Raw genomic sequence first — 14,036 nt, 5'->3', positions numbered from 1 at the left:
GCCTAAACTAATGATTTTCGAATTCATGTTTGGAGTGATTATCACGTTCTCAGTGGTGAAGGAAATCCACACTCTCGAGAAATTCGGATTCGGAGGTATGTGACCTAACCTATATTGGGTTGGTTTCCCCTTCGCGGGTTGGAAGATCAAACAGGCAGTAGCTTCTATAAAAATACCGGACATGTCAAATCTTCAGGTCATGTAAGCGGATCCTGTGAAAAACGGGATAACGCTGGAGATGATGAGTCTTGATTGGAGCATTCACAACTTGACTGGATTGCTCTTGCAATTTGAATAATGACATAAGTAATTAATCTAAAAACAGTCAAGACTACTTCAAACAAATAAAAACCTTTTAAAAAATCTTTATAATTAACTTGTGGCCTTTCGGGTAGTCTTTCAAATCCTACCACGCAAATTGGAACATCCTTTCACCACAATACAAGCTTGATCTTCCGGTTGATCGAGGTAAGGCCTGTGCCGAGCAGTGGTTTTATGTTATATATAAAATATAGGTTTGCCGTTTAACCAAAATTTACTGTCACCTGATGATAATGATGATGTGGTACACTGTTACCTACCTAGTAAATGCCTATTTGTTAATGATTTATAGCTATGTATCAAATGTGGGTAAGGTAATTTAAAAGTTCGTTATAGCTACTTACAACTTACAATATTACCATTACATAGTCATAACGAACTTTTAACTAACCTGACCCAGATTTGATTTATAAGATAAAGTTATCGCAGCCTAATTTCGGGACCATCGTAGGGTAACCGAATTAATCAATGTCCATTACCACAGCCGATGAGATAGGGGCTTCTGTTCGGCCTACCTCGTTCCGAGAAAGTTTAGACTCACAACTAGATTAGGGATAGGGGTAGTAGGTTAGAATGAAACTAGGCGAAAATTTATAAAAGATTGTACGAATCTACTACAAATTAGATGAAGGCACTCTTATGCCTTCTAATAGAAGGATTTTAATATATCGCCGCCTTATAGTAAAAATTACGCAAGCGTCTTTTTGAAAACTCACCTTGTGATGTTTCATTTCGTCAAATTTTAAGTTTCTTATAGGTTGTACATGTTATAAGTTTGAGGTAAGTAATGGGCAAAACAATTTTTGACTTATGAATATTTCAGTTACTTACTACACGCATCTTGGGCTCTAAAGCCAGGTGACCGGCCATCGTGAGGTCAGGATGGCCGGTCACTCTTAAATGTGAATTAATTTCTAAAATACGGTAGAAGCTGACGTCTAATTGGGAATGCAATCCCGACTCGAGATCTCAAATTTGAGATCCCGTGGGATTGAAAATATCAATCTCGGGGGATCCCGAACTTTTCGGGGCCTCCTCTAGTTTAAAAAAAAATGTAAAGTTAGGATGGCTAAAAACGATGAAAACTGCTTGTTTATGATAGTGAAGTTAATTAATAAAACAAAATAATTTTTGAAAGATAACAAAAACCTTTATTCTTCTATATTACTAACTAAATAATTAAGTTTTCTTTGGAAATCAGCATAGTCAAAACAAAAAGTATAACTCAAGGAGATTCGCTCAATCCCGTCAATCTCGAATGCGATCTCGTTATTATGCTTCAGGATTGATCCCGAAAAATGAGACGAAACCTCGCGAGATCGGGATCCTTCGAGATCGGGATTGCATTCCGTAATGTCTAGTGATAGGCACTATACGGCCTTAAAAGGGAAGCAATGATCATCATTTCAACTTTAAATATGCCGAGTGACCGGCCATTATGACGCTCACAAGTAAATGTAGGTATATATTAAATTCTTTTAGCTTAGCTATTTGGGACCAAATGAAATCCAAAGTTAAGTAAGTAGATAATTATATGATGACGGAATACATCGAGTTTGTATAGAGTTTGTCAAACACTAACGCTATTTCGAAAACAGTTTGTAACTTTGCTGTTTGCAAGGGGACGGAAGGCAGATTTTTGTTAATGTTGTTACATGTTAAAATTAATCACGCCATTACCTATCAAAACAGGTAGAGTTACCTAGTACATTGATGATAATTGATATCAAGTGGATTCCAAGATTTGTGACCGCTTAATAGCAATAAATCAATAAAATAAAATTTGGGTGAGGCCTATGCCCAGCAGTGGGCGTCGTACGACTGATGATGATGATGACAGCAATAAATAACTTCAAAAATGTCTGGGGCAGAAGGCAACGGGAAACCACTGCTTCTATTTTCCTGAGAGAGTCAGCATGAAGGGTGCTCGCAAACCTGATGCTGACCACGATCCTCAGATATGAGGGAGCGACCCAAGAGAGAGAATAGCAATAAATATAGGCTCGCCCCTTGTTAAATGGGACCTAATCATTGTCGATGTACACTATGTTTAGGTCCCATTTCTGCCTACCCCTCCGAGGCCTGTATGGCGTGATACTATGTTATGTTATGCTTATGTCATACACTCCTGAAAAGCATTTCTCGGGATTGTGTTTTCACGATATTTTCCTTCACTGCTTGAGCTCGTGTTAGTTATTTATACTCCAAAAATAACTTCGAAAACAATTTGAAAATTCACTGGTTTATTGATATTTATATACGACCTCAGAGTGAGAGTCAAGCCTTCTTACTTTTTTTTTTTTTTGACGTGACTTATTGTAGATTTGCCGCAGATGGCATTAACTACTTGGCCGGACAAATGGGGAGCGCTGAAAGCTCTCACCCGGTACAACGTTTAAGCCAACAGGCCTGAGGGTGCCCAGTTGGGCGCGAACCTCGGCTCAGGGCGTCGTCTGAGAGGAAAAATATTTGAAAGAATTAATCGACCCTAGTGGGTCGATAGCGATAAGCGCTGAATGAGGGATGCCTTCTTCCAAATGCTTTACCACGACTTTTAAAACAGAATAAAATTCGTTTAAAATATCTTCGTACGTACAGACGACAACAACGTGGCATAAGCTCACGGCTATATCCCGATTGGGGTAGTCAAAGGAAAAAAAAACAAAAAGATCTTTTTTTCTATTGTTTCGGGGAAAGTTCGGTGAGGTGCGGGTAGGTACTTTGTTATGCGATGGATGCACCTCCGACAGTAAAATAGACTTGTATATACAATAATGGTCAGTCAGTATATGAATAGGACCATCGGTCTGCAAAGCAACAGCTGCGGCGCGCGATTTGTAACGCTTTGTTGTCTATTGTTTATAATCCTCGCATTCTGATTTATTATGGACGAATCTGTCACAATGTCCACACGACCCAGTGGATTAGGATAATGTAAAGTTCATAAAGGGACTATATTTTTCAATGTTTCTTTCATTAGAGGGTTTTAATTAACGACATTGTTTTTATATTTGTTTCGATAGGTCATGATACTTTGACCATGAGATTTTGATATTTTGTGATTAAGTATTTCAAAGATACTGACGTAATAATTATGATATAAGTTTGCCTGGAAAACCGAGCCGTGGTAGCCCAGTTAAAAAACCCTTGCCTTTCACTTTGAGGTTGCAGGTCCGAATCCAGCACAGGCCTAAGCCAATGACTGTCGAATTTGATCATAAATGATTATCACGTGCTCAGCGGCGAAGAAAAACATCGTGAGGAAACCCAAATTCCCGAGAAATGCATTTTCGGAACTATGTGATCTACCCTGTATTGAGCTGGTTTTCCCTTGCGCGGGTTGGAAGGTCCGGCAGGCCAGCTTCTATAAGAAACCAGACCTGTCAAATCTTCAGGTTAAGTAAGCGGACCCTGTGAAAAACGGGATAATGCTAGGGGAATGAAGTTTGCCTGGAAAAGATTGCTACTGAGACTGCCTATTGTACTTTTTATTTTAGCATCTTGTTTTTCCTGTATGAGCAATAAGGTATATTATTATGCTCGTTACCTAGTTACCCTAGTTACGTAGTTATTTTAATTTTGACCAGTAAATAAGTATAAAAAATGTTAAAACAATCGTATCACAAATAAACTTTATTACAAAAATATCGAACCCGCTATATATATATTTAATTAAATTATCACACGTTAGCTATTTCGGCTAGAGGCATTTTACTGAAAAATATCACTACATTTTTGTATATCTTCCTTGCTGCTCCATCTATCATTGGTCTTCCAAATTCAATAGAGACTTGCTTCCAGTTTTCGTTTAAAAACGATAACATTGTGTCACCTGTAATTGAAAACATACCTTCATTAGAGATTACTTAATAAGTGTCTACATAACAAACATAAACAGCCTATATACGTCCCACTGCTGGGCACAGGCCTCGCCTCAATCAATCGGAGGGGGTATGGAGCATACTCCACTACGCTGCTCCACTGCGGGTTGGTGGGGGTGTTTTTACGGCTAATAGCCGGGTCCAACGGCTTAACGTGCCCTCCGAACCACGGAATCATGTTATTTTTTCAGTGATAAGTGTCTACGAGCATTTGTTATAGGTGCTTTATGAAGCTATAATTTCAGTGAGTTACATTCGAGTATGGGTGGAAGGCAAGAGAGATACCACTGCCCTATTTTTCCCTAAAAAAAGTAACAAGGAAAATGCTGCACCGACAAGAGCGTGGCTCTTAAATTGATGATGATGACATTCGAGTCGCATTCGACTTCACTATTTCTTTACATGTTTGGGTATTTTCAAATGAACCTTATTTACGATGTTTTCCTGCCCCATTACAGCACTACCGACAGGGTCCAATTATGATTTAACCAAGAACTACCATCTATGGACCGAATCAAACACGACAAAGTTGTTTGAGCTATTTTCGAACTTTTGGAAACATTACTGCAATTGATTAAAGTATCTGGTGAAATTTTTATGAAAAATTTATCTACCCATACAAATCAATGTCTTTAGGAAATTTTGCCCTATTACTTCTAGCTCAATAGGAAATATAGTCGTGAGCTTGTGTTAAAAAAAAATTCAAATACTTACTGAGCTCCTTATTTCCGTTAAAAAGTCCCGTTAAACTGAAGTGAGCATTGTCTTTCACATCAAAGGCGAATTCATATTTTGTGGGCTTAACGTATTCTTTGCCATCCGCACCCTTCTCCATCTTATAGTCTATAAACATCGCTATAGCGACATTTCCTGGAAAAAAAATGTTGTGTTGATATCAAAGAATTACTAGCGACGAAAGATGTTTTTCATTTGTCCACTTTACTTATGTAGTTACATGTTACATGATAATAAATAAGAGACTCTACGGACAAAACAGTCAAACAGCCAGTTTTTTTAATAGAAAAATATTTTGATCTGTAAGATTTTTTTTCTTCGTTATATTTCTTGCTCAGGAACCAATGTAATATAGACTTTAGAACGGGCATAACTTCGAATATAAACTTGTATAGCTACAGAAACAGGTACTCCAGTATTCCAGATATTCTAAACACTATACAGAACGATTTGCATAAAACTAATCAGAAATCTCATATCGACTGCAATATCAAAAAGTTAACAGACCTTATGTAGAGCTAAGCTTCTACACGCGTCTACACGCGCTAACTATACAAACCCTAAGTTTACATACTCTACACGTTAGACAAATATGGGACTTGTCCGTTTCGTTCCTACAAGAACTATAATAACAAAATGGCAATGAAAAGTCAATAAAGTTGCTCATGGTGACAGCATTTTTTTTTTTCACCTTACGCTTGTGTGATGGTTGCGAAACGGCCAAGCCAAGCAGATATTTCAACCCACAGTGGCATGTCGTTGTGATTTATATATGGAATGACGACGCAGCCACACCGCTCACACCTCGCAAGGCACCAACAACGCACCGTGTGGCTGCCACAGATTATAAAAAGGGAGGATGCCCTCAGTACTAAATTACGCTACCCCGAGTGTCGCCTGTTAACAGACTCACGTCAGCTTGTGAAGCGGCCGCACCGAGACATTTCTGGCTGGACCCGCTACATCGATTTACCCGCCGTTCATTGCGTTATAACACAAAGGTCAGTTGTGGTGGCACGATACCAAAGAAGCAATGAATGGTATGGTAAGTTTTATAACACGATCGTTGCTCCGTATAATATGATCGTTTTGTGCATATTTCGGTCCCGGCGGCATCTCTCTATAATACGAATCCTGTGGTGATCGCACTCAATCTATACATAAGTAGGTAGATACATTTTCATTGATACGAATGAAAGAACTTTTATATCTTCCGAGCCGCAGTAGATAAATCACTGCCATTAACAGTGTGGTACAAGGATTCGAGACAAATTGGTGACCTTTCTATAGTTATTCCTTTGTTCTTTCTTCGATCCTGTTTCGCTTCTGCCTTCTTTTGCTAATGACCGGAATTGGCCAATGACTACCCAATGAGTTATGTGTTAATCTCTAATAAACTCCCCTTTTTGACGTGCTTTATTGTAGCTTACCCTCAGATACTACTTAGACGGATACACTTCCCGTGGATGGCCAGGCAAAGACTAATATAAAATTTATTCATCATCATCATCATCAGCCCATTAACGTCCCCACTGCTGGGGCACGGGCCTTCCCTATGGATGGATAGGGAGATCGGGCCTTAAACCATCACGGGGGCCCAATGCGGTTTGATGTTTATTAACGGCTGATAATGCAGCCGGGACCAACGGCTTAACGTGCCTTCCGAAGCACGGAGGAGCTCGAGATGAAAACTTTTTTTTTGTGGTCACCCATCCTATGACCGGCCTTTGCGAAAGTTGCTTTACTTCAACAATCGCAGACCGAGCGCGTTAACCGCTGCGCCACCGAGCTCCTCAAAAAATTTATTACTATACTAATATTATAATATGGTATTGAAACTGGCATTGGCACTAACTGTACCTAACAATGGGACATAACTAACAAGCAATAGCCAACCTATTTGCCAACGTTTTGAAGCCATCATAAAAAATATTTATTTATTTGGAGAACAAACAGATATAGACTTAAAAGCTAGATACAATTATTTGCGTTGTAATGTTTAGAATATGAAGCCTACATCCTTAACATTCTGAGACACTTATAATCTAATATAACAACTGCTCCTCAATTTACGGACGGACCACTTGGTGACAGGCCATTAGCCTATCGCCCAAGTACCCAATAAAAACAAAAAAAAAAAAGAATAAAGTAATAGAATATAAAATTTTGTTGATGTGTGTGTCTGTTTGCGCGCATATGTGTGCATTGGTGTGGTTGTCAGCCCTGCGATGCAACAGCATCTTGGGATCGGAAGCTGCCGCCCCGTGACGGCAGCTTCGACTGACAGCCACACATGTGTATGTGTACCTAAAGTATTATACTTACTAAGTTTCAACTTCAATTGACCGTCTCCATTAATGGGTAAGATCAGTAGCCGACCACCGGCCGTGTAGTGACCTCGTACTGAGCAGTTTAAGTGGTAGTCTACTTCTATCCTCTTCTTTTTCAAGTCCCACCTGTAAACAATACGAATATAATAGACTAAGTATTAAGAACGAGTATAAACATTAGCCGCTGGATGCGGGTAGCGCAGGACCGATCGTCGTGGAGATCCTTGGGGGAGGCCTATGCCCAGCAGTGGGCGTCGTACGGCTGATGATGATAATGATGATAAATCACTGAGCATTGATCTTTACTGAGTAAATGTTAAAGTTACAATTATTGTGAATATTATAAAACGAACACCATTTTGCAAAAAGTGTACGAAAGGGTCGCCAGTTCTATTTTTAAACACTGGTGTTTTTGGCTCCGGGACGCAAATAGGAAATAGTTATTTTATATTGTATGCTTATTTTATTTTAGTTCAATTTATGTTTTGTGTGTGAGTCCTATTATAGATAGATTCAGCGACAAATATTTGAAAAGAGGACCATTATTTATAGACCAATCCATTCTAATACGCCGGAACTGATACAAAAAAGTCAGATTATAAACCCCGCTATATAATATTTTACATAAAAGTATAAACCCATTTTTAAAAATCGTTTATTTTCAATGTCGGATGATAATAAAGGAAGCTTTATATGAAAAAAATAAGATTCAAAGTTAGTTCTGTCTTAAAATTCTGCCGTTTAACATTGAGAATCAACAAGCAACTCTAACAATAAATCTAGTGGTTATCGACCTCACAACCTATGGTAGAAAAAATTACTATTGTAAAATCTATTTTCAAAATCTTTACAACGTTTTCTAATTGTAAACTAACTTTACTAGCCTGAACATAATACTCACTATAGTTAAACTATCAAGATTGACAGTAGCACTACAGAATAGATAACAGGACTACGAATCACCAAATGGAGTGACAATTCACAAATCGCCACAATAGATCGACAAGATTGCATTGACCGTTGACCGTTGGGTTTCCTTACCCAAACCCTTGTTTGGAACCATTAATCATTGTTTGCTTTTCTGAGCAAGAACACTTCGGAATAGAAAGGTTCCAATTTAGTTTATCAAGACAAATGTAGATTTGTGAAGTGAGTCAAGTGGTGTGTTATTTTGGGACTTGGTTCATTGGAAGTGGTAGGACATAATATAACGGGTATGTAAGAAAGGACTAAGGATCACTTGACGGAAAAGGGGTGTCAGTAATCAAGCATATGATGATGATGATGCGATCCAGCCAATTTCGTTTACTTCGACTGCTTCAACACCGACGTCCATGTGCTCGCATGTGGCTTATATAGCCAATCTTATTGGAAAAGATCTCACACTTTCAAACTTAAACTTCACTTAGTATCGTAAACTTAAACGAATAAGTCAAACATTATCTTCTTCTCATCGTGTGGGTTGTGAGGTGTAATACCAACCTCATCAACCCTGGTGTCAGGGTTATTACTGAGCCGCCATAGGCCCCTAACATGGCTCATGTAACGACTACGTCAGTAAGTAGTATCCGGGACCAACGGCTTACATCGAGTAAATAATTTTCGACTTTATAGTCTATTTTACCAGATGCATATTTATAAATACACTTGTTTTACGCTAATTTCTTTACAATTAAGGCCAATGCATATAGAGTTAGCAACACGAGCGTTTCGGGTTATGGAATTTTGAGATTTTATTTTGTCAATGCAGTTACAAAAATATGCCTAGCCCGGAACGCTACAAGTATCGGCTCTGTTCCGGCCAAGTAGTGAATGCCATCTGAGGCAAACCTATAAAAGTCACTTAAAAAAGAAGTGTGTAGACTTAACAATTCCAAATAAAGTATAGAGATTTTTTTTCATAGCCTGCATAGTAGATTTTTTTTACAAGTCCCACCGCTGGACAAAGGCCTCTCTTTTCTCCTTCCACTTATCATCTCCCTAGCATTATCCCGTTTTTCACAGTATCCGCTTACCTAACCTGAAGATTTGACAGGTCCGGTTTTTTACAGAAGCGACTGCCTGTCTGACGTTCCAACCCGCGAAGGGAAAACCAGCCCAATACAGGTTAGGTCACATACCTCCGAAAATGCATTTCTCGGGAATGTGGGTTTCCTCACGATGTTTTACTTTCACCGCTGAGCACGTGATATAAGTAATCATTTATGATCCAAACATGAATTCGAAAACAAATTCGACAATCATTGGTCTAGGCCTGTGCTGGATTCGAACCTGCGGCCTCAAAGTGAGAGGCAAGCGTTCTAGCAACTGAGCTGCCACGGCTTCTCCTTTCATTTATATCAAAACATTAGAATGCAAATAAATGTTTTTTTTTTTTTTTGTTTTTATAACACTTACACGTGCTTAGGGAAACTCATAAAGAGAAAATTTTAATCGTAAAAAACATGGACAGGACCCTATGGTGCAATGGTTATCACGCTCGTCCCGGGCTGACGAGAGCTGTGTTCAATTCCCGTCCGAAGGAATTTTTACGATTTATATATTTCTCTTTAGAGAATGCAAATACTCAATTCAAAATGTTTAAACTTACTTGATTTTATCGAACTCTGCGGTTTTCAATCCTTTCAATTGGCCTTCTTTCAAGCTGAACTGAAGGCCTGAAAGGTCAAAAGACAGGTCATCCATATGCAACGGGTCTAGAACTTCTATCCCCACATCAGGGATACCGGCGGCGAACACTGGCAGAGCCTGTTGGAAAGCCTCCTTCAAGCATGCCGAGTCCTCGAGTTTGCATTTGTCAACTGGGATAACTGAAAAAAAAGAATATGTATATTATATATAAAAAATCGAAAGTCACCGATTGACTGACTCACTCATCACCTAATCTCAGAAACTACAAGTGCAAGGAATCTCAAATTTTTCATGGGGGTTAAGGACGTAGGCTCACTAATACAGAGTGTTGCGAAATTCAACCTCTAAGGTCCTTAGAAAAAAGAAAAGAGGGGAAAAATTTGTATGAAACTTTTATAATTTTAATAGTAGGGTCTCGAATGAAGTCGAAAATAATAATTCTTTGATAAATATTAATATTTTTGTAGCTTAGTTTGGGTCGTTTGTAAATGAATGGCTAAATAAAAAAGCGTAGAAGATACAGGTCCATTTCTACACTAGTAGGTCAAGGTCAATTCACACTCGTAGTAATTACTTCGGTTATCGGGGAAAACTGACCTTTTAGCTAACGAAAGACATACAACCATTCAAGAAACACAAGTCAATTTCTAAACCCTAGGTTTAGAACCGAAATCCGAGCATTTTTTTATATTAGTGTCTATGCACCTATTCACACAGAAATTTAGGAGCGAGCATGTCGCGGTTTCGTACCCACGGTAAATCGTTTATTACCACCTCTATGTGTAATTACCTCAATGTTTTTTGTCCCATCCCATGAGAAGAAACAAAAGAATATCTTTCATTTAGATCAAAGGCATTAATTATTATCATTTTTGTAAAAGAATATTTCAAGACCTTTTTGAGCACGTTTTTTTACATTTAAGAATAAAAAATAAATAAAATTATCGCTGCTTATTTTTCTAACATCATGAAATGACAAATTGACTAAACACTAGAATTGTTGTAAATATGTTTTATTCTAACGTACTAACTGTAAGTCATGAATGATATTAATGTTTTATCGATTATCTTAATGAGAAAATAATTATTGCCCACATTATGTTTCACTGTTGCAATTATTCGCGAAGACTGCGTCATTTCAACTTGAAATAGGTAAGTGTTACTTCACCATGTACAACAAAATTACTATCATTTCACGGTGTAATTATCACTGATATAAAATAAAAGTTTTTTCCTTACTTTGAACTATCTTGGGTTACTCAACGTAATGATAACTAGCACAAGTGCAATGCCAAAGCGTATACAAGGAAAACTAGATGATTTATGGCTCGTTTACACGGTGCGAGTTGCTAGCTAGCCGGTGACAGTAAAGCCTGGTCTTTATTAAAGAACGGCGGATGAGAACCCTCAACGCCTAATGCCATTTATGGCAAATCTACAATCAGCTGAGACGTACTTAAGTTCACATAAACTAAAGGGTGAATCTAGTTCGAAGCGTACCGGTGCAGGGCGCAGTGTCTCTTCTGTGCGCTGCGAGCTACTACAGAACAGACAAAAACTAGCGGTAACTCGCATCGTGTAAACTGACCTTTACTTAGCTACCTATTCCCAGTGTCTAAGATCTAGATTAACACATTCATACGTAAACCAGTTATTTACGTACATATGTATAGGCTTAGACTTGGTGCCATAATTGTTGATATAGTGAAGTCTTAATAATAACATGGGTAAATAATACGTATAATTATTACAGTATATGTAACTTAAGCGTAACACTTCCTCTTCAAACTGGGTATACATTTTGTATCACTTAACACGTTGATGGTCAGTTTTTCACTATGTTTTGACACAAGTATTTGTACGGATGTGACCATTCTGTCGGCACAAGTATCGATCTGTAAATATACTTTGACACGATCGGTTCACAAACAAATAATATATATGTTGACGACTTTAGCATCGGTGATGTTTTAATATACTTGTGTAAGACAGTGTTGACCATTCTGTCGTTACTGCAAAATTTAAAACGACGTTCATAGCAGTTCTGTCAGATTTAGTACGTTAACGTTTTAGTTTATTAATACCTTACTATCCATCAACGTGTTAAGTCTAACAAAAAGATAGTCTAAAAGATAAAGAATGAAGGAAATAAATAGAAAGATATGGAAGGTAAGCGGTCCATGTGAAAACTTAAACGCTAGGGAGATGATGATATAAGTTTCCTCACGATGTATTTTTTCATAACAACATTAGAAGGCGAAATCATTCCGTTAAATAAAATCGGATTCAATAGATGGAACCTCTTCTGTTCTATTGTGTACAAATAAATAAAAATAATTTATAGTGCAAACAACAATTTTGGTGTTTATTGAATGATGGATTCGAAATTATTGATGTGATTTGCAATTTCTGTAATTGGCAAAAACACTAAACTAAAATATTTTTATTATTATTAATACTCACCAGATGAGCCGACGAATCCGAATAGGAATATCGCGAATGGAATAACTTTTATGACCCGATCCATTTTTTACTGATTACGAGTAGCTCTATTTCAAAGTTGACGAGCTACTGTGCGTTTGCGTCTCAACTTGCGTTAATATACCAGTCGATTTACTTACAACCGACCACAAACACATTTGCACTTAGGGCTACCAAAATCTGGTATTTCCGGGACCGTCCCGTAATTGAGAAAAGCTAATTAAACGGTGTGCGTACTTGTCCCGTCAATCGATTAAAAAGTAAATTGGGTGTTGCCTACGTGATTGGTAACGCGTAGATATTGACTGGCGGAGAAATCAGTGTAAGGTACTTAGGTAATTGGCATCCGAAATTGTACGCAATAACGAATTAGCCAGTCTTTAAATACTACTAATTTAAATAGGTACCTATATAAAAGAAGAAACTGATTCCTAAACATAACAATGAACTGCACAGCTCAACCTCGTGGAATTAGAAGAATGAAATTTACATAGCCCCTTTTAACCATAGGGGATTTTGATACTTTAGTCTGTATAATAAAATTGTTAACATAATCGAAGCGTACGAATTCGCGGGTAACAGCTATATTTATAAACGCCTAAAGTCCACTATGCCGTATAAAAGATTTTAAGAAGAAATGAATGATTATGTGTGTTTGGTGCCTACACGCTGGGCTGATTATTTGAATTAAATAATTAACTTTCCATGGCCGGAAGTACATTGCTTACCTGAGGCCTAATCGCGTAATTCAATCTCTATTTTGACTACTTTTAATTCATTCACATTTTAGCCAATCACAGGATAGGATTTTACCTGTCAAAATGGATGTTTTTAAAGAATGTATAAGGCCAGGGCCACACAGGGTCCACAGGTGTCGAGGCTTTTCTTTCAGCTTCTTTTCCCCGGCTATACAGGTTGTGAGAAGCTGCAGTAATTTTAGGCGGATGAGACGTTCGTTACGTAAAAAAATACGATTCAAAGTGTAACAAGTTACCTACCTACTGAATAAATATATTTTTGAATTTGAATTTGGAAACTGAGCTACACGAATGCTCTCCTAGCCACTGTTTAATAAATATTACAATTTAAAATACCATTGTTATTCAATGTACATTGCAGAGTTTGTGAGCAGATTTATCAGAAATACTACAAAACTTTAAATGGCGACGCAATGAACACGTAACGTTTATTATACAGAATCCGAGATATAACCGAGACGTCTAAAGTTAATAGGCTATACTTTTTGAAGTACCATTATGTACTTACTTAAAAAAAGGATAACTTTAATGCTACTGACAGCTCAGCTTAAGAAAACCCCTTTAGAGAAAACAATTTGAACTTAAGACAAAAATCTAAACTATTTCAAACTAAGTAATTCCTTAACATATTGAGACAATCACAACAATTGCACAAATTATTTATTTTACTCAAATCATCGTCATTATAATTATGGTAGACATTTCCTGCGTTTAGCCAGTCATTGGAACTAACTCTTTTACATAGTAAATTACTTCTGAGTAAGGTTATTTAATTATTTTATTTATTTATAAACAATGCGAGGAAGGCCGGCATTGGGGAAGGATTTTTACCCGACTGCGGCGACGCAAAAAGGAGGGTTATGTGCTTGACCGCTATGTATATGTGTATGCAGGTTTGT

The 14,036-nt window shown here is 37.7% G+C and overlaps 2 protein-coding genes across 3 annotated transcripts in view; one reads left to right on the top strand and one right to left on the bottom strand.

Moving 5' to 3' along the window:
- LOC126371108 (circadian clock-controlled protein daywake-like) overlaps positions 1–14,036 on the top strand; it is a 208,192-nt gene that overhangs the window by 161,190 nt on the left and 32,966 nt on the right. The window lies entirely within an intron of this gene.
- Positions 3,940–12,513, bottom strand: LOC126371109 (circadian clock-controlled protein daywake-like). The gene is made up of 5 exons (XM_050016321.1): positions 12,362–12,513; positions 9,858–10,077; positions 7,263–7,393; positions 4,917–5,072; positions 3,940–4,153 (listed from the first exon to the last, which is right to left on the bottom strand). The coding sequence occupies exons 1-5, from the start codon at positions 12,423–12,425 to the stop codon at positions 4,002–4,004; spliced, it is 723 nt and encodes a 240-aa protein (XP_049872278.1). The 5' UTR covers positions 12,426–12,513; the 3' UTR covers positions 3,940–4,001.

The sequence above is a fragment of the Pectinophora gossypiella genome, chromosome 12 (genome assembly GCF_024362695.1).
Source record: "Pectinophora gossypiella chromosome 12, ilPecGoss1.1, whole genome shotgun sequence".
In the NCBI taxonomy this organism is placed as follows: domain Eukaryota; kingdom Metazoa; phylum Arthropoda; class Insecta; order Lepidoptera; family Gelechiidae; genus Pectinophora; species Pectinophora gossypiella.
This window is presented reverse-complemented; position numbering and strand designations above follow the sequence as displayed.

Bases quoted from the DNA above. Each gene is read 5' to 3' on its own strand.
- LOC126371109 (XM_050016321.1), bottom strand. From the start codon at position 12,425: ATGGATCGGGTCATAAAAGTTATTCCATTCGCGATATTCCTATTCGGA. The intron at 10,078-12,361 runs GTGAGTATTAAT...CTTTTTTTTCAG, and splicing joins CGGATTCGTCGGCTCATCTG to TTATCCCAGTTGACAAATGC. The intron at 4,154-4,916 runs GTAAGTATTTGA...TTTCAATTACAG, and splicing joins TAACGGAAATAAGGAGCTCA to GTGACACAATGTTATCGTTT.